Below are 27,320 nucleotides of genomic sequence, written 5' to 3'. Positions count from 1 at the left end.
ACGATCCATGATCGATGTGTATATATATGTTGCTCGGCTTGGCTCCGCCCCTCCGGAAAGCGCGCGCTGTGTCGCGCTGTTGACGTTCGCGAGACGAGGCTGAGGACGCGCAGTGCGGCTTGAGGAGAACCCGAGAATAAACAAGAGATATCCATTTAAAAAAATATTTTCGTTGAATTAACGATATCTGCCAAACCACGTGCCCTATCGCAAATTCCAAAAGGACATTTTAGTAGACTGACATGCTGAACAGATTTGTGAAGTTTCCCCTCGATTGGATCAAAAATGAGGGAGGGGCTCGGTTTTAAAGGTTCATGCTTAAAAACGCCATAACTCTGAAACCATCAGTAATTTATTATATTTTTCGGTTCACGATCAATGATCGATGTGTATATATATGTTGCTCGGCTTGGCTCCGCCCCTCCGGATGGCGGCGCGCTGTGTCGCGCTGTTGACGTTCGCGAGACGAGGCTGAGGACGCGCAGTGCGGCTTGAGGAGAACCCGAGAATAAACAAGAGATATCCATTTAAAAAAATATTTTCGTTGAATTAACGATATCTGCCAAACCACGTGACCTATCGCAAATTCCAAAAGGACATTTTAGTGCTGAACAGATCTGTGAAGTTTCCCCTCGATTTGGATCAAAAATGAGGGAGGAGCTCGGTTTTAAAGGTTCATGCTTAAAAACGTCATAACTCTGAAACCATGTGATGCATGACGTCATGCTCGCTGACTTTTTTGTTCGACATGGGTATGCGATTCTGCCTGCAAAGGTTGGCCTCGATCTGTTCAGCCGCTGCAGAGAAAAAGGGGTTTCGTGTTTTCACGAAAAACAATATGGCGACCGAACCACGTGACCTGTGACGTCATAATTACCATTAAAATATTCTACAGACCGAGTCCATCATATGGTGAAAATTGTATCTCAATCGGTCCTATAATTGCAGAGAAATTGGTTTTTAAAGGAAATTAAAACTTAAAATGGCACTGAGTTGAGGGTCATCAGAATTATCAGAATTACCAAAGTTCAAAGTGCCATAACTTTGTTAAAAATGATCTAAACGTCGTGAGGTTCGAACTTGACCTGTAACTTATCATGAGGAAACCATGTGCCAAGTTTGAAATCATTAGTATTAAGCGTTTAGAAAAAAAAGTCCGGAAAACTGTTCTTTGCGTGACGGACTGACGGACGGACTGACGGACTGACGGACTGACGGACTGACAGACTGACAGACTGACGGACTGACGGACTGACGGACGGACGGACGGAGGGACGCCGTGCAAACCTATAGTCCCCTCCGGTGTACACCGGTAGGGGACGAATAAAACAAGCATTCTGAGTATTGCGCTGCAATACATGTCCCCTACCAAAGTTCAAAGTGCCATAACTTTGTTTAAAAAAATGATCGAAACGTCGTGAAGTTCGAACCTGACCTGCAACTTATCATGCGGAAACCATGTGCCAAGTTTGAAATCATTAGCGTTAAGCGTTTAGAAAAAAAGTCCGGAAAACTGTTCTTTGCGTGACGGATGGACTGACGGACTGACGGACTGACGGACGGCGTGCAAACCTATAGGCCCCTCCGGTGTACACCGGTAGGGGACTAATAAGTAATAACACATGAACATTTCTTTCACTTTATGAGTCATCTTGATTTTGTTCCAAGGCAGCGGTTCTTAACCTGGTGGGCGGATGGGCGTGCTGCGGTGGTTGATGGGTGCGCTGCGATTTTCAATATGGCCGCCACTGTAGCCATCTTGAAATTGGTTTCCGTCAATTTCCAGCAGAACGGCTTGTCGGATTAAATCCATGTTTGCAGTGTGTGTTGAGGTTGAGTAGAGGAAGGTTCCTTTCGAAAATGGGCGCGCTGCGATTTTCAATATGGCCGCCATGGCAGCCACCTTGAAATTGGTTTCCGTCAATTTCAAGGAGAACGACTTGTCCGATTAAATCCATTTTTGCAGTGTGTGTTGGGGTTGAGTAGAGGGAGGTTCCTTTCAAAAATGGGCGCGCTGCGATTTTCAATTTGGCCGCCACGGCAGCCATCTTGAAATTGGTTTCCGTCAATTTCGAGCAGAACGGCTTGTCCAATTAAATTAATTTTTGCAGTGTGTGTTGGGGTTGAGTAGAGGAAGGTTCCTTTCGAAAATGGGCGCACTGCGATTTTCAATATGGCCGCCACGGTAGCCATCTTGAAATTGGTTTCCGTCAATTTCGAGCAGAACGGCTTGTCCAATTAAATCCATGTTTGCAGTGTGTGTTGGGGTTGTGTAGAGGAAGGTTCCTTTCGAAAATGGGCGCACTGCGATTTTCAATATGGCCGCCACGGTAGCCATCTTGAAATTGGTTTCCATCAATTTCGAGCAGAACGGCTTGTCCGATTAAATCCATGTTTGCAGTGTGTGTTGGGGTTGAGTAGAGGAAGGTGCCTTTCGAAAATGGGCACGCTGCGATTTTCAATATGGCCGCCAAGGCTTCCTTTCACCATGCATGGGCTGATGGGTTACGCCCACTTTGCGGTGCTATTTATTTATGTTTGTGATGTGATCATAGAATGACATGGATGTGACGTGTAGTGTTTTTGATATTGTGTGGGGTATAGGAATGTTATTCAGTGTGATATGTGGTGCATGTGATGTGTGTTCATTTGTGTAATGTTAAAAAAGTGACTTGATTTTGAGGGGGCTACTTTTAGTCTGTTGATGGTGATCCAGGTCTGTAGGGTGCTGAGGAAGGGTTGAAGTTGTGCTGTGGTTGTGTTGTTGTTGCTATTTAGTAGAGATGATAGTTATGAGGTCCGCATAGGAGGCTATTTGTATGGACTGTTTGGTTGTGGAATGTCATGCATGAAACGATTAAAGACTATAATTAAGAGGCCTGAGCGTTGAGGACTCTGTTAGGAAAGTATCGTATGTGTGATGCTTCTTATTCTTCAATTCCGGAAAGATGGACTTTTACAACAAGCATCCTTATGGTTAAACGGACATTATTTTTTGTTCCAAATAAATTAATTATAGTTGCTTTCCAACAGTACTATTTTAATTATTATATGACAGCAGGAACGCCGCTTTAAAGTTCAAGGTCCTACCTCTTTGCAGTTTTTTTTTGTTTTTTTTTGTAAACAAGATTGAGGCTCATGTAAGAGCTAACAATAATGAGAAAAAATAAGAAAAACAAACGGACACATCAGACGAAATAAAGGGAGCGGGAAACAAGATGTGGAGAGAGGGGGTAGCTCATAAGTACAACATTTGAGAGCAGAGACATTGGGAGATCTGTGGGAGACAGAGGGCTTGGGGGGAGGAGGCATAGGAAGGGGGGTGGGAGAGGTAAAAAAAACACATGGACACTGATAGGACTTCCAGGAAAGAAGTCGGTATTTCAGAAAAGTGGATCTGTGGTGAATTAACAGGGGTATAAAAGATCAAGGTTTTGGATGGGGGAAGATAAGAGATGGTGGTGAACAGCTGTTTTAAACAGAACAACGTTGGATTGGTTTTAGGAATAGATAGACGTCTACACTCAGGTTGAACTGCAATGTGGGGAGGGGGGGGGGGGGGAAACCTTTGGAAAAACGCTCTTGAAGAAACAAAACTCTGGGCTCAAAAGAACGACTGCTGAGGATCACTGATTGGCAATGGAAATATTGTCGAAAGCCATTAATTTAGAAGTCAACCAACTCAAGATAATGTTAATCATTGGACAAAATGGCAATATATCCACAAGTATAAGATCCGAAGATCGGTGTTCCAACCTTCTATTCAGTGATTCCTATAAATTTTTTACTAGTGACTAAAAATGAATGGATTTTTAATGCAGACATGACGGAGAGCCACCAATTCGTTTCCCCTTATTTGCCTTCAAATTACAAGGACATACAAGGAATTTGATGCAGGAGAAGGCCATTTGGTGCATCAACCTGTACCATATCAGCACCACATTAATTCAATCTATCATTTTAACAACTTCTTTTCACTGAAAGTGGCATGGGAAGGAGAACAACGGGCATGCATAGGCATATAATCAGGTTTTTTATTCACCATGTATATTCATATCGATTTAAACCTGTCTGCTGTTTCTTTTGCCATCACCTTTCCAGGAAGACAACTCCATGCATTAACAACTCTCTGAATCAAAGACGCCTGCTTTACTACCGCACTGACTTCCCTATTTTTCCCTTTCCCTACTGACTTCCCACACTGACTTTACTACTACACTGACACACTGACTTCCCTATTTTTGCTCTTGTTGATCAATCTCGTTTTAAAATTGGTGCTTTCATTTTTGATTGAAATTGTTTCTCTCCAGTTATCATCTGAACTATATCAACTGTAATTGTTTGGGGTTAATTTCAAAAACAGTCAAATCGAAAACATTTTTTAGCATGTTTATGTGTTTTCATTTGTGTTTTTTTCTTTCACGTGTATAATTATTTATTTTCTTATGTTATTCCATTTGACTATAATGTCTTTGTTTTTTTGTGGCCCGTCTGGTTTGTTCCAAGGAAGGAAATTACCCCCAAAGATAAGACGAGCACACATACACACATGCCCTATCGAGACAAGCACACATACAAATGAAGACCATTTTAAATTTTTCTGAAATCCGCACACACATGCACACTACAATGCACTTTTTCTGTCCCACAAAATTATGCGGAGGCTTTTGAAAACAAAACTGGAAAGCATCTCAAAATTCAAATCCTGTCTGCATTCCCTTTGTCGTCGAACTAAACTTGACGAAAACGACAGTTAAAAAAAATTGTATTTTTCAATCATTTGTGTTCTCTCCATGTTTTCATAATAAAGGTTTGTTGAAGATTTTATGACAAAAGCTCAATTAGTAAAAAAAAAAAACGGTATCGCGTGGACAGACACACTGAAGCCCAATGGTGAATAAATAAACATGGAAGCGATTAAAGAAACTGGAGCGTCTCGTTCTTGATGGCAGGGGCTAATAAGGGATAGCTATAGACACTATGACTTTGCCTTTTTTAATTTTGACCCAATTTTTAATACCTTCTCCATGTTCTCAAAATAAAGTTTTGTTGAAAATTTGATGACAAAACCTCAAATGGTAAAAATGGTATGCCCTGTAGAAACAATCACACGTACAAGTGATTGCAGGACCCCATCTCCCACTGCACGGAGGGGAAGGCGGGCGGCTAATATAATAGCAGTAAAATATAATACTAATATTATAATAAAATATTATATTATATACTCGTATTTTATCATACATTGAATTACATTACATGATATTTATTACAGTGTACAGTATTATTTATTTTATTGTCATTTAATATATGTAATAAAATGATATTTATTACAGTATTATATTTAAGTACAATATTTAACCAGAAAGCATCCCAAAATGCAAAACCCACCTGCGTCTACTTTGTATTTGGAACTAAACTTGACAAAATCGACATCAAATTTTTTTTTTTTTTTATAAATTTATGTTCTCCATGTTCTGGGCTTACAGGATGGCTTACACTAGAGGTACATTCGTCTCTAAGATGTCTAGCCTGTGTGGAAGTCCACGAAGAGGAAGAGGCTCTCAGCTCATCGTGAAATGTCTGCCTTGATGAGTAGGCGAGCTATGGCCGGCATCCTACTAAATTAATTCCTCACTGACTTAGTTATCAGTGTAATTTTTGCATGCAGCTATGGTAATAACATTGTTCCTTTGTAAATGGAGTAATTTCACAATGAATATTTTGTGTACTTTGTAATTACTAGGGCATGCCCGTACTATATCTATATCTAAAATTATATCCCCCCCTCTATTTACATGAAATGGTTTGGTTCATGAAATGTTTTGGTCCATTCGCAACGCCAAAGCGAACGGCGAACGGCTTGCGAGTACAGTGACAATCCCCCCGGGGTTTTAATTAGTTTTAAAACATCGTTTAACGCCAACATAGCGCCAACATAGTTTGCCGACGGGAAATAAATGAATACGCTCTCAAATGTGCCATCCGAGGCAGAGTGTGTTCGCCACGTTCGGCACACGCGATAGCTCGCTGCTCTCTGATTGGTTGAATCGTTTTTTGGACATAGCTCGGTAAGTAATTGTCCGATTAATATGAAACCTTGAAAAGGCACATCCTCGGGTCCCCAGCAATATACCTGGCAAGTTTCAAGTATATCGGACCCGTGGTTGTCGAGAAACAGCGGTCACAGACAAACAAACAAACGTACAAACGTACAAACAAACAAACACACAGAGATTACTGGAATTATAGATAGATAGTATAGTAAATACTTCAGGATAAATAGGGATGAGCTTTATTAATATCTGTAGTGGAGTATGGTTCGAAGAATCTTGTTAAAAACTAAGTATTACATTTAAACATACACATATATAGAAAAAAATTAACGTTTACTTTGAGTACAAATGGTAAGTTTAAAGATGTTGAAAGCTTACAATTCTTTCCAGGTGACAAATTGTCCAAACATAGAGAAAATGAATTGGTTAATATTGTACACCGCACCTTTCCTATACCATCTCCAGGCATTGCAAATCGTCATTGCTGGGCACCGAAGGGGGCTCGGCAGTGACGCACGCTGAAAGGGAGTACTCAGTTTTCACTCTGGTTGTTTGTTTGTTTTCTTGCTTTCTTGTTTGTTTTCTTGGTTGTCCGGGCGATATCTCAGCCATCCTTTGAGCTAGGAAGCTGAAATTTTGGGACAGTAGTGAGCATGTCCTTTGTCAAAAACGGTATTTTTTTTTTTTGAATAATCAATTAATTGAGGAGTTATTTAATTTTTTTCATTATTAATCATTTCTTTATTTTCTTTCTCATTTGGCCAATATCTCAGGCACCTTTTGAGCTCAGAAGCTAATATTTGGACATGAGTGACCAAGTGATGTGGCTATCAAGGATATTTTTGATTTATTGATTAATCAATTAATCAATTCATCGAGTAATTATTTAATTATTCGATTAACTACGAAAAAAAAAAATTTTTTTCAGTTACAGATTCTGATGAAATGGTGTTGGTTTATGTGTTCTGTGACCGAATTGATTAATAATTTAATTTTTTCTTGATTATTATTTATTTATTTTCATTATTAATCATTCATTTATTTTCTTTCTCATTTGGCCAATATCTCAGTCACCTTTTGAGCTGGGAAGCTAATATTTGGACATGACAGTGACCAAGTGATGTGGCTATCAAAGATATATTTGATTTATTGATTAATCATTTAATCGCTTAATTATTTATTGATTAATTGATTAATTATTTATTGGTTAATCAATTAATTATTTAATTTTTTATTAATGACTTATTTAATAAAATTTCTAAAAGATAGGTCTTCGTATGAAGCACTATGGTTTAGTTATGCTATTAGCCAATTGATTAAGAAAATATTTTGTGATAATCTTTTATTGATTTTAATTATACAATTAATTGATCAATTAGCGTACACCTCTCCCTCCCAATGCAGCCTCTATGAGCTGCACTGCGGTATTGCCGGGTGCCGGAGGTGCCCCGGCAATGCCGCGCTGTGAGATATTTAATTATTTGGCAAGGGGGCGGTGTACTTTGAATGTATCTGTACTTGTTCAATCTCTGTTTGCATGTCCATTGTGTCATCTCTGACCACAATCTGGAATGAGACAAACATGTCTTGACTCAGCTCAAGCGCACGAATTCTGTTCCATTGTTCACATTGGAAAAGATAATGTTCTAGTCGGCGAATGTCGGGCAAGCTCATCTTGCCCGGGCAAAAAGTATTGTTTGAGGTCCGACAATGTCGATAGACTCAGTAAATGGTAGCATGCACGCTCGGACAAAGCATTGTTCAAGGTTGAAGGTTCAAGGTGCCACCTTCCTGAGTTCATCAGCGAATATAAAGCTGGTCTCCACCACTTGAGTTTCAGAACAGTTCATAATGTTAATGGATGACGCTGTGAACGGTTTCTCCGTGATCACGTTTTTCTATTTCCTTTTACGATGCTGTTATTCTGAGATAAATAAATTTGTGCTTTGAACCTTGAATTGGAGCAGAAATCCTCTTCACCTGCATTTGAATCTTGACCCAGCTATAAACTAGCCGTCATCCCGGTGTTCCACCGGCAAGGTGGCGGGCCTGATAGACGTTAAGCTGACGTCCCATCTGCAGGCATTAATTGGTGGACATTGGACATCCCATGGTGTGCTTCACAAATAGTATGCGAGCTATTGCTGGCACCATTGCCAAATTCCTGCCCAAACTACTTGGTCTAGTGTCAGGCCTGGCCAACCAGTTCGTGAAAGACAGGACAAAAAACCTCCCCGCAGCCAAACTCACAAAAACGTGGGAATAATTGTGGTCGTTAAAGAAGAAGAAGAATTTCCCCATATTCTCATATAAAGTTTTGTTGAACATTTGATGACAAAAGCTCAAATGGTAAACTACAAAGAATCTCAAAATGCAGGCGGAAAAAATAAAGATACACGGAAGCGATTAAAAACCTGACCATCTCACGCTGTGCAGCAGAGGACGGGCTAATAAGGGCTATGTGTATTTACTGTTACTTTGGCCTTTGACATTTTGACCCAATTATTAATTATTCCTCTCGATATTCTCATAATAAAGAATTGCTGAAAATTTGATGAATAAAGCTCAATTGGTAAAAATGCTATATCGTGGACACACACACACACACACACACACACACACACACACACACACACACACACACTAAATGAAGGTGGATACTTTTAGACCTGGTAGAGCTCTGTTCCACCTTCTGAAACCTGCATAATGGAGTAAACAACCAACGACACACACACACACAGACACGCATAGAGACACAAAAACACACACACACTTGAAGGTGGATACTTCGAGGCCTGGGAAAGTTTCCTTCCGCCTTCTGAAATCCGCATATGGAGATAACAACCAACGACATACACGCACACACACACGCACACATATATATATACACACACACACACACACACACACACATACACACACACACGTAATTGCAAAATTCCATCTCTTGCTGTGCACTTGCTAAAAATAAATGATACGACGAGTTTCACATAAAAGGCTTTTACTGCCTAATAAAAACACGAGAAAAAAATGGTTAAAAGATCACATAACACGGACGTTTCAGGCCGTGCTCCTCTTTTTTGTTCAGAAGAAGGGCAAGCATATTGTGATCTTTAATGGTGGATAACTTTAAACATTTTATTCTTGTTTCTATTCTCTTTTGCTGCCAACACTGCACAACACTCGTTTTTTGCTCGAATTAGCAACTATTTTTTACTGCCTAGCTAGAAAGTACCTGGGCCTTTAAAAAGTTTTTTTTTAAACATCAACGAGATACTCACAATGGTCCAAGAAACGTCAACCTTTTTATTTTTCTTCTGTAATTTACTGTAAATATTCTACTAATTGTTTGGTAAATATTTACGGTAAATTCCTCATCCAGGAAATGTTCCACACCTTATTAACAACTGGATGTACCAAGCACTTTGCATGTACCTTGAAGATTTGCTTAACTCTTAGATGCAGGCGTCAAAAATCCTACATAAATGTAGCCATTGGGCCTCGGAGGCCCAACGGATGTATTAGTCATTAGTGTAATGTTTTTTTGTTTTTTTTTAAATAGATTTTTTTCTTTAATATCCTTTTTCAATCCAAGTCGATGCTCATGGATGTGTATTTGCTCAAAAAATGTGAATCATTGATCCTATTAATTGGAAGAATCCCATACTAGTAATGAATCTTTTTCTTTTTTTTTGAAAAAAAAAATTTTGTTCTTTGTTTTTCTACTTTTTTTCTCTAAAACGTTGAGGCTCATGGAGGAGTATTTGCTCAAAAAATATGATTCACTAATCCTTTTATTTGGAATGTATATGTCCACAACTGTCAAAAATCCTACACCTATGCAACCATTGGGCCTCGGAGGCCCCACAAATGTATTCATGTAAAGTTTTTTAATTTTCATATTTTTGTCACTGAATTATTTGTAACCAAGTTATAGGAGCATATAATGAGGCTCATATCAAGAAAATAATGATATAACATAGTAGTACAACAACATTTATGCGGGGCCCCGAAGGCCCCAGGCCTGCATTTGTGTCGGATTTTCAGGTTATAAGTGAAGAATGAAGATTTTCCCACGAGCCTGAATGAATTTATTTTTTTTGTCACTGAATTTTGTGTAACAACATGAAAGTCGGTGAAAATGAGGCTCGTTCCCAAAAAAAAATTGTACAGCATAGTTTTTGCAACAAAAAAAACCTTGTGGGCCTCCAAGGCCCAATCACTGCTTCCAAGGGTTAATGTTTATTTGCACTTTAATTGACGTTGTTACATTCATGTACACGTCATTTACATGGAGATTACATGCTTGTTTGTTTTGGTTTCATCTCAATGAAGGAAATCCATCGAGATTCGGATAATTGATGATGAGGAGTACGAGAAGAACAAAAGCTTCTTTCTGGAACTGGGTACGCCGCGCCTCATGGAGATGAGTGAGAAAAAAGGTAAAGGTGTGCTTTTTGTTTACATTTATCTAAATGTTATTGGAGAGCATGCACAGAAATCACGTGGAGGACAATGACACATTCATGGACTTCTACTTGAAAATCAACATTAAGAACACAATGGAAAAATTAATACAATATATGTGATTTGTAATGGGATCAATGGATCATAGATAGCATCATTAGCTATTTGATCCTAAGAGACCAACTTGAAGTAAAGAAAAAGATCCTGCAAATTAAAGCACCTCTTATGAAAGGTTTATGAACTGATAAAACTTTTCAATTTTTTTGGCTAGTTGGTGAAGTGGAACCTGGTAAGGCTCGAGAGTAGTGAAAGGCAAATAGGGCAAGACCAAATATAAAGTGGCAGAACACTTCTCGGCCACCAACTTGTCTATGATGGGATAAGGGGATACCCTGCACTGAACTTCCAGGGTTACAGGGTGATCAAATGTAGTGGTACCAACCCACAGAGGAGAGCCACAATCCATAACTGCAGATGAAGACCTTGTACAGTGCCTTCAGAAAGAATTCACACCTCTTGACTTTTTCACATTTTGTGTGACAGCCTGAATTTAAAATTGATTTTATTGAGATTTTTTTTCCCACTGATCTACACATACGGTAATACCCCATAATGCCAAAGTGGAATTATTATTTTTTAGAAATCTTCACAAAATAATATCTACATACAGTCACGTGAAAAAGTAAATACACTCCATGTAAAGTTTTGACTTTTTCAACATATTTCAACATGCAGCTATTTGATCTTCATTTCAACAATATTGATAGATAAAGGTGATATAATATAACAAATATCATGAAACATTTACATTTTGTAGTCCATTGTATCTATCTATAATTCCAGTAATCTCTGTGTGTGTGTCTGTGTGTGTGTCTGTGTGTATGCGACCGCTGTTTCTCGACAACTACCGGTCCGATATACTTGAAACTTGCCAGGTATATTGCTGGGGACCCGAGGATGTGCCTTTTCAAGGTTTTAAATTAATCGGAGAAGTAGTTACCGAGCTATGGCGATTTCTTTACCAAACTCCGCAAGCCGTTCGCTTTGGACCAAACCATTTCATGTAAATAGAGGGGGGGGGGATTGTCACCGTACTCGCAAGCCGTTCGCTTTGGACCAAACCATTTCATGTAAATAGAGGGGGGGGATATAATTTTATATATATATATAGTACGGGCATGCCCTAGTAATTTAAATAAACGTAAAAGCAAATTTCGCATGTGGTAAAAGTAAGTACACCCTTGGCTCTAATAGGTGGTATTGCCCCCTTTGGCAGAAACAACATCAAGTAGGCGTTTCTTATAACTGTCTACCAGTCTCTGACATCGACTGGGAGAAATTTTTGCCCACTCCTCCATGCAGAATTATTTCAGCTGTGCGATGTTTGAGGGGTTTCTTGCATGCACAGCCCGTTTCAAATCCCCCACAACATCTCGATGGGATTTAGATCTGGGCTTTGACTTGGCCATTCCAGAACCCTCCATTTCTTTCTTTTAAGCCATTCCTTGGTGGATTTACTGGCATGTTTAGGGTCATTGTCATGTTGCAAGGTCCACCTTCGGTTGAGCTTCAACTTTTCGACAGATGGCCTCACATTATCCTCAAGCACCCTCTGGTACAATGAAAAATTCATAGTGGATTCTATGATGATGAGCTGCCCAGGTCCTGATGCAGCAAAGCTGCCCCAAACCATAATATTTCCACCAACATGCTTTACAGTTGGTATCAGGTTCTTGTGGTCAAATGCTGTCTTTGGTTTTCGCCAAACATGTCTTCTGGTACTGTGGCCAAATAGCTCTGCCTTTGACTCATCTGTCCAGAGCACATTGTTCCAGAAGTGCTGGTCTTTGCCTAGGTGTTCATTGGCAAACTTTAGTCTTGCCGTGATGTTCTTTCTGGACAGCAACGGTTTCCTCCTGGCACACCTCCCATGTAAATCAAATTTGTGCAGCCTCTTTCTAATGGTAGACTCGTGCACTTTGACATAAACAGTGGCAAGAGCTACCTGAAGGTCCCGTGATGACATTCTGGGGGTTCTTAGAGACTTCTTTCAGCATCTTGCGGTCTGCTCTCGGGCTGAACTTGCTGGGGCGGCCTGGCCTGAACAAGTTGGCAGTTGTTTGGAATCTTCTCCACTTGTAGATGATCTTCTGGACAGTCGAATCATTGATTTCAAATTGTTTGGAGATCTTTTTAAATCCCTTTCCAGACTCGTAGGCATCTATAACCTTCTTTCTGAAGGCCTCAGAGAGCTCTTTTGATCTCGGCATGGTCACGCCGCACACTTCAACAACAAAGAGCAAACCAAACTAAATGTCTGAGGTTTAAATAAGACAGGTTCCTCCAAGATCCTCTCTAACGATGTTCTAATCATTTACACCTGAGCTGGTGCACCTGATTCTAATTTTAGGTATTTGAAGTGGTGATAAATGTCGGGGTGTACTTACTTTTTCCACATGCGAAATTTCCATTTATGTTTATTTAAATTATACAATGGACTACAAAATGTAAATGTTTCATGATATTTGTTGTATTATATCACCTTTATCTATCAATATTGTTGAAATGAAGATCAAATAGCTGTATGCTGAAATATGTTGAAAAAGTCAAAACTTTACATGGGATGTACTTACTTTTTCACGTGACTGTATACATATATACACCACAATATGTGTGCAAAATTTCACGAAAAAAATAAATAATAACTTCTTACCAACTCATTAAGTCCATCGCCTGAATTTAAAGGTCAGCGAATGGCAACGACTAAACTTATTGTCCTTATAATTTTACTTATATTGTTATTTGGGTGTGTGACAAGGACGAAATGATTTGATTTTGGTGAAGATCTGGATGCGATTAAAAAAATTAAAATTTTAAGTGATCCTTCACCATTGAGAGATGGAGCCAAAAACAATATATAGCATGATATCACGAAAAAGTTGTAGACAAGTTAGACAAAACTAGGTGGATGGGTTGGTTGGGTGACAAGAACAAACTGATTACATACAATATTGAAGGTGCAGATCCAGCCTATCAGTGGGATGAATTGGATACAAAACGTAAACTGTTCAGCCTGGCAGACGTACGCGCTCTACCAAGTGCCATTCTAGTTAGTGTCTCACGCCGAAGAGAATTGGTGTGTGTGTGTGTGTGTGTGTGTGTGTGTGTGTGTGTGTGTGTGTGTGTGTGTGTGTGTGTGTGTGTGTGTGTGTGTGTGTGTGTGTGTGTGTGTGTGTGTGTGTGTGTGTGTGTGTGTGTGTGTGTGTGTGTGAGTGTGAGAAAGCATCCACATCTATATATTTTCGCTTTATAAATCGTTTACTCTGCAACTGCTTGTCTGAGCGATGCAAATCTTTAAGCACAGGAGGGACTCCCCATGGAGAACATTTTATTGCTAACTCTGATGTCATGTCGCGTGGTATGGCAGCCATATTGGATTAAAGGGGAAAATTTGACATCATTTTCCCAGAAACTGCTTAACTAAAAAAATTGAAACTTGCCATATGTCATCAACTTCCCATGCGGTATATAGGATGATAACGATGACATTATTGGTGAAGTGGTATTCCAGCCATAATCTGAAACCTAATATATCTGATATATGACCCGATGTGAGGGAAGAATTAAATGTATAAGATACATAACCCACGCCAAAAAACTATGTGACATAATAGGGTGCATGGATGATTCGGGTATATGGGCCATAATAGTCGCGTGTTCAGTTAACGATGGTATTTGTATTCAGAATGAATGCGCGAGGGCGAGTCTATGTGCTCTATGAGTGGCATTCTATTTTTTCTGATGAAATGGTTTTCAGTGCTACATTGATAGACTAAAGTAGAAATGACAACATCGGAATAAAATCTCTTTCCATTACATGTGTGAGTGGAGGGCTGAATGTAGCAAAATGTCTTCTTCTTCTTTTTTTTACAATAATTTTTATCTTTTTCTGTAAACTTTTCTCTCCCCTGCCCCCCCCCCCCCCCCCAATTCCTGATAATACAGCATTCCTGTTGAGTGGTCATGGTAAGTATAATTATTTTTAGTCTTTCAAACAAGCCACCAATGATCACGCATTTAACTTGATCACATTATCCGGAGGGCTGAAACTCTTCACAATTTTCTTCCATCACTTTCTCAGCAACACAATCATAGATTTGCCTGGGAATACTAAACATGCCACTAAAATGATATTTCCCATTAGCACATATGACATTGTGATCAGTGAGGTGATAATTTCTTACACAGTGTCTTGAGATGCATAATGGTAATTATCAATTACCTTGTATCTGTGATCACAGGTGGTAAAGATGTAGTACTCACTGAAGAGGAAGAAGAAGCTAGGCGGATCGCAGAGTTGGGAAAACCTTCACTGTGTGACAACCACAAGCTGGAGATCATCATTGAGGAGTCATACGAGTTCAAGGTTGGATAAACATAACCTGTTGGGAAAGAGGAGGGGAGGGAGGAATGTGAGGAATGGGGATCTTCATCATATGCTGTCACTTCCATCAGTAAAAAAATATTTTTTGATGAAAGAAAAAATTGCAAATTTTGTGTATTCGAAGCAGTTTGACTTTGAGTTAAATTTAATTGTGGGACTGAAATTGGTCATGAAATATAATGTAATTTCATGCTGGAACATCGAGATTGATATTTTATGCCTTCTCCAGGGCAGGTGTAATAATAATTGGACAACTTAAACAGTAATAGAACCTTTATATTCGTGCATAAATCTTATTTATGAGGTGTTTATACTCGCCCTCGAACTATGTAAATTAGGCCTGGGGAACCTCCAACCCGTGGCCCATATCTAGCCCACGACATTTTTTGATCCAGCCCGCATGGTGATATTTTGTTCACTATTTTATGTATCTAGAAAATAATTTCACTAAAACAGTCAGATTTGCATTAAAAGGAAGCAATCTCTGAAATTACATTAGGTAATGAAATTGAGAACCAAATAATGCATTTGGAGTCATCAGAAGGAACCAGAAGAAATAAAGAGCAAAGATGGAGTCATCAGGATGAACCTGGATAGGATTCGGGTTTCAGCCGCTACTCCACAACCCTCAAACCCATCAAGGCGCAGCCAAGTGAACCTTCCAGAAAAATCTCTGCAAGAATTCACTTCTCCTAAGACAGATAGAGAAAGAAAGAGAAATAAAGAACAAGCAAGAATTAGAATGAATAGAGAGAAATATGAAAAAGTAGAAAGAAATGTGAAAGGAACAAAGATGTTGGGAAGAACCCAGACAGACAGATTTCAGCATTTCTTCCACAGGCAAAAATACTGCAACAGTTACAAGCTACCAGAGGTCCATTTTAAAGTAAGTTACTTTAAAATTGTTATCTCCACACTTTTTTAATGGGGCGATACTGTAATGAGCTCCATCTGTCTATCACGCCATCTCCTCCTAAACGATTGTGCAGAAATTATTATGATCATGACCACATGGCAAGAAGGTGCGAGAGCAGTAGTATTTTTGGCTCCACCCCTTGAGTCCCTGGGGTTGGGTCAAAAGGTCAAATACCAAACAAATGCAGTTATGGGCACATTTTCAACCATGTTTTAATGAAACTTTGTATATGCAATCAACATTGGAGGACACATGAAATATGTGACGATTTTTGGGGATTTGAATCCTGTTCATGCCTCAGGGGGTGGGGACTTAGGGTCACAAGGATCAAAACAGGGAGTTTTTAAAGCTTTTTATTTTAACTCAAAATGCCAATGGGAGGCTGTGGAACATTCTAGAAGCTTTTCGGGTCTGATAAAAAAAACCCCTGCCCATCGCAATTTGACCCTCTTGCATTTTGCCTCGCTCACAACACGCTCTTGCTTTGTGCTTCGACGAGACCCTCTTGCATTTTGCTTGGCCGACGACATTTCCAGCCTCTTGCATTTTGCTTCGCCGACGACATTTCCAGCCTCTTGCTTTGTGCTTCGACGACGAGACTGCTCTTGCTTTTTGCATCGACGGCCGACACCCATCGCTCTTCGCCGATCTCTCACTCTGATCCGGTGGACCTGCAAGCGTGGCCCCTCCCGCGACTCATCTTGAACCTGGTCATCCCACCTGCGCTGAATCTAGCCCTGCCAGTGATGAAGCTCGTCCAACCTGCGCTGAAGCTCATCTACCTGTGCTGAAGTTCGTCGTCCAGATACCTCATCCAGGCTGCACATCCGGATCGAGGATCGAACTGCACGCTGCGCATAGTTGCGGCCACCATCGAGCAATCCCAGCACGTACATCGGTACGAGAATAACCAGTGTGTCATTCCCTGTGTGTGAGAGTGTGAAGGCGCCTGTGGGGTTTATTACAGGTAAGGAATTGATAAGATTGCATCTTCGTCTCTGTTTCTCTGTGCCTTCTAAATAAAAGGCTGTACATTTTTGTTGTTACTTTCAAACCTGTTTGGGTACGTCTTTTCGCCATTGGCCTAGCATAATCCGAGACCGAAATTGGCTTGAATCAGGTCCGTAATTCACGTGAGGTAACGCCGCTTTCCACACCGTTCAAATCCGCTCGGCACGCAATAAGGTGTGTGAAAGCGAGGGTTCGATCCCCGAGCTCTTCGGCCGCGTGTCTTGAAAGTATTTGGGATTAATTGACCAACAAACTCTTCGGCACGTGGCTGGGAGGTTGGCGATCGGAATTTGCTTAGTAATCTGTCAATCACGAGCTTAGTCGCTCACGGTCGGCGGCCTCAGTGGAACCGGAGTTTTTTTTTTTTTTTTTTTTTTTTGTATACAAGATCGAGGCTCGTGAAAGAGCTAACATTAATCACACAAAAAGTCAAACCGACACACAAAACACAAAAAACAAGGGGAGCTGCAGACAAGATGGGGAGAGAGGGGGAAGGACACAAACACAACATTTGAGAGCAGGGACATCGGGAGGACTTGGGGGGAGGTGGGAGAGGTATAAAACATATGAACACTGCAAGGACTCTGGGGTGAATTACCGGGGGTAGAAAAGATCAAGGTTTTGGATGGGGGAAGATAAGAGATGGTGGTGAACAGCTGTTTTAAAGACCTGGAGGGAGGAGTGGGATTGAAGGGAATGGGGGAGTTTGTTCCAGAGGCGGGAGAAAAAGGGAATGAAAGAGTGAAGGTGAGCAGAGAGCCTAGATGGGGGCATACCCCCCCCCCCCCCCTTAGTATGTCGACGAACCCGGGATCCACAACAGTATCATTTCTGGAGTCACTTGTGTGAAGGAGGCCAAGGCTGCAGTGCGCAATTCTTCATTCATCCGATACCGAGTTGCCAATAGGCTTTGGCGGAAGAATCAAATACACAGTTAGAATCAATTACCTTGAACGGAACCAGGAATATAATCCCGAATTATATGGAATCAATTACCCACCTGTAGCGATTCCAATTCTCCGGTGTCCATTCTTACTCGGCCTTATCTCAATTTTTCCATCGAGAATCGGTTCTTTCGTTCAGCAAGTTGTATCAAATGTCTCTCCTGTAATATTCTTTACAAAACAGACAAAGCCAAGTCCATGTTTCTGTGACTATTTTGTGTTCAATATGTGACGAGAATGAGCAAACATGTAAACATGAAACCTATCCTTCCAAGCATGTTTGTCAGACCTATCCTTCCGTGACACGATCCGACTTGTGAGATCTGACAGAAAGTATTCACGATCTAAATATGAAGAAGAACTGAATGGCTATAGTCTCAGTGTGTCAAAAGTATGGAAACATGTGACTAATGTTACATTTGTTACAGTTTTTACAATCCAGCCCGATGTCCTGGAAAGAGTCCAGGTCGAGTTGGGAAAGAGAGTCCAGAAATGACTGGAAGTGAAATGAGAACATATAGAGCACATCTTATAAAAGACATTCAAAAAACATTACTTGTACGACACGTCTTTTTGCAATAAAAGTTTCCTATCCTTCCTATGTTTCTGGACTTTTGATTCACCCTGTCTGAATGGATAAAGAGGTCTGAGAGGTGGAAGCCCATTAACACATCATTAGGAGCAGATATAAGAGAATATTAGAGGGAATTAACTCCAGCATAATTTAGCAGCTAAATTATCACCATGTGATCGATCAATTGAGAGGGGGGGGGGGGGGGGGGATTAGGATTAGCTCAGTGGTCTGAACTGATTATGTCTGCAATTCAGATGTGGAGTTTTGTGGATCACATACATTCGTTTTCGTGCCTGTTGTTTGTGTTCTTTATGATGTCCCTAAAAACAGTAAGTTTCTTGTTTGGAATGATTTTCAAATTTGTTTGACTGCCAGACAGACAGACTGAAAGATTACCTTACTCCTCTCTGTACAGTGCGCACATGTGATTTGGACAAGATTCCGTACAATTTGACAAATTCAGAGGCAAAGTACTGATAAACTGCAGGTTGTGTTCCAGTTTATGTTCTGATTTATGTTTTACAGTTTAATATAACATTCAAATTAAATTAAGCAGTTCCTCCATCATAAACCGACGTCTGTAGACAGACAGACAGAGTGAAACCATTTCTTAACCCCTCTTTTCACTTTGCGCGTGGTGTAATCAATGGCACCTCACAAAAATGCACAAATGAGGACTAGTTGAACATGACAGACTGGCTGCTTGTGTCTGCTTACCATTTGTGAGCATCTTCTGGACTTGTATCCTTTAAAACAGGGCTCACCGCCGACCTTTCACCCATTTTTTACCCACTGGGGTTTAATGTGCAAACCTCTTGATTAAACTGAATTGCTGCTGAAACTGAAACTGAAACTGAATTGAATCGAGTCATGAGTTAACATTAGCTGCATTGCTGTATGTAATGTTCATATTTGTTTCATTTGGGGATTCTTAGGAAAGTCATTCATTGTTACATTTAATTAATATGATTATGCTTAAGGTAGACATGAGGAATAAATAAATATTTCTTAGAACATTACTCTGCTGTCTCCTGACGTATGTTATTTCCATCCATCTTCACCCAAGTAAGGAGCTATGATTCATAGACCAAGCAGTTTCCTTATCTGTGTTCCGTTTACCCCTCAGTCCACAAAGTGGCAACAATGTAGATCTGCGCGTCCTCCCCTGTAACTTTCTGGGTACACCCGGTCTCGGGCTCTTCCTTCTCGGTCTCTTCCTTCTCGGTCTCTTCCTTCTCGAAGAGGTGAACTTGTAAAATCCTTCCTCGATCTCATCCTACCTTGACAGGATAAAATCTGCAAAACCCAACAAGCCACAAGGCAAGGCCAGGGCACCAGGCCGCGTCCTAAAAGCATGTTAATCGGCACAACTCCGGGTACCCCTCGCGCTGCCCTCTTCCACACCAAAGCTGCCATCCTCGACTCAGTTCTCGCTCCCATTGAAATCCTTGTATTCAAAGTTTGTGTGGTCCTCGATCCCACCGAACTCGGTCCCATGCGCGCAGAACTTCGCAATCGTGAGCCGCCAAAGTTTGGGTTTTCGTTCTCAGTATGATGGGGTCGGCAAAAACCCACTAAGCCATAAGGCCAAGCCATGTTCTAAATTTATGTTGATCAGGGAGAGTCCGGGCACATGTGCGTGGCCCTCTACCTCACCAAAGCTGCTTTCCAAGGCTCGGTTCTCACTCCCATCAAAGTGGTTGTATTCGGCGTGGTTCACGATCCCACAAAACTTGGTCTCTCTCATCCTCAACGGGTTATACTTTGCGAGAGGGAGTTTGTCAAAGCTCGGGCCTTCTCTTCTCAGGCAGCCTCGTTGACTCTAGCCACCTTAGGCACCATTTGACAAAGTTGGATGATTTAACCATGAGTTCATTTTTATCCCCACGCTTTTTGAAAAAAAAAATGGGGGGATGTTGTTATCAGCTCTGTCTGTCCGTCCATCCACCCGTCACGGTATCTCCTCCCAAACAGTTGGGTAGAAATTCACCAAACTTGGTAGTTATGATCACCACATGAGAAGAAAGTGTGAGAGCAGTATCATATTGGCCCTGCCCCATGGGCAGTGTCTAAATGGCAAATACCAAAAAATGCAATTACAGGCACTTCTTTTTTTAAATTATACTTTGTATATGCAATCAACATTGGTTGGAGGAGGCATGAAATATGTAACGATGTTTTGGATTTTACCCCTTTTCCAGGCCCCAGGGGGTGAGGATTTAGGGTCACAAGGGTCAAAACAGAATTTAAAAAAAATTTACTCGAAATTTGGTATTGGGTCATTTCTGGTGGAACCTTTGCCATCTTTCAACATTTTTTTTTTTTTTTTTTTTTTTTGGATACTGAATCGAGGCTCGTGAAAGAGCTAACATTAACTTCACAAACAATTCGACCAGACAAACAAAATACACAGAAAGAGGGAGCGGAAGACAAGATGGGGAGAAAAGGGGAAGCACACACACACACAACATCCGAGAGCAGGGAGATGTGTCGAAGGGAGAGGGCCCGGGGCGAGGAGGCGTGGGAGGGGGGGGGGGGCAGAGAGAAGTATAAAGCACAAGGACACCAAGGACTTCCAGGACAAAAGTTGGTATTTCAAAAAGTGGAATTGGGGTGAAATTAGCGGGGGTAGAAAAGATCAAGGTTTTGGATGGGGGAAGATAAGAGATGGTGGTGAACAGCTGTTTTAAAGACTTGGAGGGTGGAGTGGGATTGAAGAGAGTGAGGGAGTTTGTTCCAGAGGTGGGAGAAAAGAGGAATGAAGGAGTGAAGGTGAGCAGAGAGTCTTGATTTTGGCAGTTTAACCATAAGAGGGTTGCAGGCAGATCTTGTGCGACCTGTAGGAATATTTGCGGGACAGAGCCCAGAGAGAGCTGGGGGGGCAAGGCCAGAGAGGAGTCGGTAGAAGACGGAAAGACCACCAACCTGCCTGCGGTGAGTGAGTGAGAGGCCCTTGGAGTCAGCTTCATCGCGGGAGATTCCAATGATTCTGAATGCTTTGGTTTCAACAGCGTGAAGGCGAGCTAGGTGTGAGGCAGGAGCACCAGCCCAGAGGGGAGAGCAGTATTCCATTGAGCTGCGGATGAAAGCCTTGTATGTGGTGAGGAGCTCAGGTGTGCCAAGGAAGGACTTCGCACGACGGAGGATGCCCAGTCGGCGACTGGCTTTGGAGGCCAGATTTGAAATGTGGTTTTTCCAGGAAAGATCATGGCAGATAGTGAGACCCAAAAGCTTGAGTGACAGAACTTCTTGGAGAGGATTATTCAGAAAGTGGATGGGAGGGTTGTCCAGTCGGTCTTTTCGGAGAGACATCGTAAGAGTGTGAGATTTGTCAGGATTGAAAGACATGTTCCACTTGTTTGCCCAGTCTGTGATTTTGTCAAGGTCTGCAGAGAGTGAGGAGGCTGCAGACTGCCGATCTGAGGGATGAAGAATGGAGCGACAGAGAGTAGAGTCGTCAGCAAAGAGATAGAGAGGATTTTCAAGAGAGTCAGAGAGATCATTGATGAAGACCAGAAAAAGCACAGGGCCCAGAACACTGCCTTGGGGAACTCCAGCCTGAACAGGAAGAGGAGATGAGAGAAACCCATTCAGGGCCACACGTTGACTACGACTAGAGAGGAAGTCCGCCAGCCATGCGTGGAGATTTCCATGGATTCCATTGCTTTAGGTGGGAAGCGTGGGGATTTGTGATGACGTGCCATTGACTATGTTTATTATACCTCGAATATGGATTATGTCCAAGTTCGCCGCACCCGTTCCTGAGTTTGTTTGTCTGCATTGTCCATCGTTTGAGGTGTGTGGAACCTCAGACAGGCTTGAATAGTGTGCCCAGCCGGCATTAAGCAAGTTCAAGTAAATTGTTTTATTTGACCATTACATTTTTATGTCAAATCTAACCACATTGATTTGGTACCATGTACAGTCACGTGAAAAAGTAAGTACACCCCATGTAAAGTTTTGACTTTTTCAACATATTTCAACGTACAGCTATTTGATCTTCATTTCAACAATATTGATAGATACAGGTGATATAATATAACAAAATATCATGAAACATTTACATTTTTAGTCCATTGCATAATTTAAATAAACATAAATGCAAATTTCGCATGTGGAAAAAGTAAGTACACCCTTGGCTTTCATCGGTGGTATTGCCCCCTTTGGCAGAAACAACCTCAAGTAGGCCTTTCTTATAACTGTCTACCAGTCTCTGACATCAACTGGGAGAAATTTTTGCCCACTCCTCCATGCAGAATTCTTTCAGCTGTGCGATGTTTGAGGGGTTTCTTGCATGCACAGCTAGTTTCAAATCCCCCCACAACATCTCGATGGGATTTAGATCCGGGCTTTGACTTGGCCATTCCAGAACCCTCCATTTCTTTCTTTTCAGCCATTCCTTGGTGGATTTACTGGTATGTTTAGGGTCATTGTCATGTTGCAAGGTCCACCTTCGGTTGAGCTTCAACTTTCCGACAGATGGCCTCACATTATCCTCAAGCACCCTCTGGTACAATGAAGAATTCATCGTGGATTCCATTATGGTGAGCTGCCCAGGCCCTGATGCAGCAAAGTTGCCCCAAACCATAATATTTCCACCACCATGCTTTACAGTTGGTATCAGGTTCTTGTGGTCAAATACTGTCTTTGGTTTTCGCCAAACATGTCTTCTGGTACTGTGGCCAAATAGCTCTGCCTTTGACTCATCTGTGCAGAGCACATTGTTCCAGAAGTGCTGGTCTTTGCCTAGGTGTTCATTGGCAAACTTTAGTCTTGCCCTGATGTTCTTTCTGGACAGCAAAGGTTTCCTCCTGGCCCACCTCCCATTTAGATCAAATTTGTGCAGCCTCTTTCTAATGGTAGACTCGTGCACTTTGACATCAACAGTGGCAAGAGCTACCTGTAGGTCTCGTGATGTCATTCTGGGCTTCTTAGAGACTTCTTTCAGCATCTTGCGGTCTGCTCTCGGGCTGAACTTGCTGGGGCGGCCTGGCCTGAACAAGTTCGCAGTTGTTTGGAATCTTCTCCACTTGTAGATGATCTTCCGGACAGTCGAATGATTGATTTCAAATTGTTTGGAGATCTTTTTAAATCCCTTCCCAGACTCGTAGGCATCTATAACCTTCTTTCTGAAGGCCTCGGAGAGCTCTTTTGATTTAGGCATGGTGACACCGCACACTTCAACAACAAAGAGCAAATCAAACCAAATGTCTGAGGTTTAAATAAGACAGGTTCCTCCAATGTCCTCTCTAATGATGTTCTAATCATTTGCACCTGAGCTGGTGCACCTGATTCTAATTTTAGGTATTTGAAGTAGTGATAAATGTAGGGGTGTACTTACTTTTTCCACATGCGAAATTTGCATTTATGTTTATTTAAATTATACAATGGACTACAAAATGTAAATGTTTCATGATATTTGTTGTATTATATCACCTTTATCTATCAATATTGTTGAAATGAAGATCAAATAGCTGTATGTTGAAATATGTTGAAAAAGTCAAAACTTTACATGGGGTGTACTTACTTTTTCACGTGACTGCATATGAATTATGTCCAAGTTAGATGCACATGCTGCTGATTATGTATTTGTCTGCACCTCTGGTCGATGTACTTTAATCTATACCTTTCATTCTAAGGCATTTAAAATACTTATGTCACACACACATCCTGGCACAGAAATGGAATAGGGTTATGAATTCTGCATTTAAAATATATGTTCTGAATTATAAAAATGTGTTTTCATTTATAATGGGGTCACACTCGGTGGCTTGTTCCATATGAATGTGGCCACCTTCGCAAATACCTCAGTGAAGCTCTGCATTGTTTAGTGCTCTGGCATGTTTTATTTGAAATTGTATTTTGCAGAGCACGGTGGACAAGCTCATCAAGAAGACCAACCTAGCTTTGGTCGTGGGGACACATACATGGAGAGAACAGTTTGTTGAAGCCATAACAGTGAGTGCAGGTAAGGTTAACTACACCACCAAAGATAAATGAGTACAAAATGTGTAAAACTTATATTTTCAACTTATAAGAGCTATCCAGAAAGATAACATTATCTACCCTGTTTGACATGTGGTACTTTCAAGATATATTCCATTACAAATTTATTCGTCATTATTATGATTATTACAGTTATTAATATGTCAGCATTTATAAGCATGTGAATTGCATTGTTTTTACCTTTTGTGGAGCCTCATGAATTATTTAGAATGAAATCTTACCAGAAAAAGTCGACACATTGAAAGGGTCGTCTTTGACTGTGCAAGAGCAGTTTAAGGCTATCTACATAATGTTATCAGGTAAGGGGTTATTGCATTATTATACTAGAACAGCACTCAATAGAGAGACTCTGCTAGGCTGAACAGGTTACACTTTCTATCCACTAAGAGGCCGGATCAGGTTCTGGATCTTAGCCAAAATCGAATGAGCTTGTTCTTGTCACCACCCAACTCATCGACCAAGTTTTGTCATAACCAATCTAAAACTTTTTGAGATATTGTGCTATACTGTGTATCGTTTTTGGCCCCATCTCTCTCAATTGTGAAGAATCAATGGCGGTAGAGGCACTGTTGTCTCGAAGCAGACTAGTTAACCCCTCCCAGCCCTTTTTGTTCTGCGAAGAGAACTTTTTACATTTGTCTTGTTTCAATCCAAGGGCTACTTGTTCTGCTTTTGTTTTCATTGCGTAGCTCCCACCTCGAGTGGCCTTCTGGCTTTGTGGTGGGCAATATCCCATTTAAAAAATCACTTAAACATTTTTAAAAATTATCACATCAGAATTCGGATCCGGATCTTCACCAGAATCTAATAAATTCGTCCTTGTCACAGACCCAACCTATCCATCAAGTTTCATCCGAATCTGCTCATAACGTTTTGAGATATCTTGCGCACAGACAAATGCAAACAACAAATGTCGTGCATAGCATGATACTTGTAAAACCTTAAAATAAGCTCTTGACCTTTGGGCTATGTTGACCTTTTGGCTTATGTTGACCTCAAAAATAATTAGTGCTTGAATTCAGTGACCTGATACGCAAATCCTCTTCAAATTGCAAATCAATTGGATGAATATTGATGATTTTAGAAATTTTACAAAGTTGTTGACTTTTGACCTTTTGACCTCAAAATCAACAGACTCATTTTTGCTTATGACAAACTCCACCATTTTGTGAAGTTTTGCGATGATCGGTTTAAAATTGTGACCTGTCGGCGATTGACATACAGATAAATAGACAGACAGACATACAGACATGCAAACAGACAGAATAACACACACGACCAACCCAATATACATGAAAAATATTCAATTTTCGCAAGTAACAAACGGGGGTGAAAACATAACCTTCGGTGTCGGATGTAATTAAACATGAGAAATTATTTGTCAGGCCATAGCACACCCTGGGAAGGTGAAATGGACTTTAGGAACTATGCTGCACCCCAAGCTTGTAACAATATGAGATTTCTGACCTCCACCACCCTTCTCCCTCCCTCACCAGCCCTTTTCTACATTTAACATATGTTCTTTATATTCATTTTCCCTATTTTCATCCTCTCCCTTCAAAACCCCTTTGCTTCCCTCCCCCATCTATCCCCCCCCCCCCCCCCCATGCTCCCCACCCTCTTTCTCCAACTCCACTCCTCCCCTTCCTTCTCTCACTCATTCTCTTTCTTTTTTTCAATCTACCCTCCTCCTTCTCATGTATCTTAGAATATATCATTGACATGTTTTGGGTATGACAGAAAACAGGAGGCACAAGGTAGCCATCTTGAGGGCCTGCTAGGATGTGAGTTAGAAACCAAGACCCACTTTGCTATGAAATGAGAGGATGAATTTTGGTAAATATGGGAATAAATGTTCAAGCTGGTAGTGGGAGAGAAAGGGATTTGGTATGTATCCACAGTCCATCTCAATAGGTAATGATTCATCTTGAGACAACTCAGACACTTTTCCAAACTCTACTCCTTTAAACAAGTCTTACAAAATGGATATTTAATCAACAGAGTTTTGTTTAAGCATTAGCACACTTTGTATCCTTCAAATGTGTCAAAATGACATCAGAAAAGATAAATCCCTGGTATTTAAATTGCTCAGCAACATACAAGGTGTGATCTTTAATTTTATTCCCTGACATTGCCATTCCTTATAGTACTTTTACAATGCTTTAACCTTTAATTGACACATCATCCTTGTATTTTTTCCACCTATTTTGTAGGACACCTACTTATTAATTGATCAATTTTCCATTGCAGGACGCAACTTGACCTTAACACATTTTTTTTTTTTAATGAAACAAGCCACTGAGTAAATCATCAAATCACAATATTTAAGCCATCGTAAAGAAACATGACATTAAATTATGCTGTGGCTACGTTACCTGTTTGGAAGACTTGCTCATATTGTGAGGCACCTTGGTGCATTGTGTTTTTATCTATTCTAAGATGTTGGGAGAATGAGCAAGAAAATAAGTTAACATCCACCACAAGTCCATGTGTTTCAACCAGGGTATGAGAATGTATTATTTTCCAAATCCCATGTGGTAGGTGAACACTATTTGGAAGGAGGAGGTGACTTATAGTGACCTTCAATAATGTTTTTATTTATAATAATCAACAAATGACCTTGATGGCAAGATCATCATTGCAAGCATGGAAATAGATAGTGTCATATTTCATTCACCCGACATCAGTTGTGACATTCTATCAGAAGAGTGGGCAAAACTTTAAAAAAAATTAAAAACAGGAGTGACATCCACAAGGTTATGGGATCACATATAACTGAAGGCATCAATCGTAAGAATTTGGATTTGAAGCTTTGAAAAGCAGATTTAACTTCAAGGAAATACCATGTTACTCTTGGATTATTGTTAAAAAAAATAGGATATTCATTGATGACCTTCAGCAACAA

The 27,320-nt window shown here is 40.7% G+C and overlaps 1 protein-coding gene across 2 annotated transcripts in view; it reads left to right on the top strand.

Annotated features, from left to right (window-relative positions):
• LOC137435269 (sodium/calcium exchanger 1-like) overlaps positions 1-27,320 on the top strand; it is a 418,886-nt gene that overhangs the window by 377,991 nt on the left and 13,575 nt on the right. The window contains exons 2-5 of one of the 2 annotated variants that reach the window (XM_068128896.2): positions 10,389-10,495; positions 14,526-14,546; positions 14,822-14,946; positions 24,278-24,377. In XM_068128896.2, coding sequence (XP_067984997.1) covers positions 10,389-10,495; positions 14,526-14,546; positions 14,822-14,946; positions 24,278-24,377 — 353 coding nt within the window. The remainder of the gene's footprint in view (positions 1-10,388; positions 10,496-14,525; positions 14,547-14,821; positions 14,947-24,277; positions 24,378-27,320) is intronic. The other variant, XM_068128905.2, reaches the window with a different exon arrangement.

Source organism: Myxine glutinosa, chromosome 1 (assembly GCF_964187855.1).
Source record: "Myxine glutinosa chromosome 1, kmMyxGlut1.1, whole genome shotgun sequence".
Classification (NCBI taxonomy): Eukaryota; Metazoa; Chordata; class Myxini; order Myxiniformes; family Myxinidae; genus Myxine; species Myxine glutinosa.
This window is presented reverse-complemented; position numbering and strand designations above follow the sequence as displayed.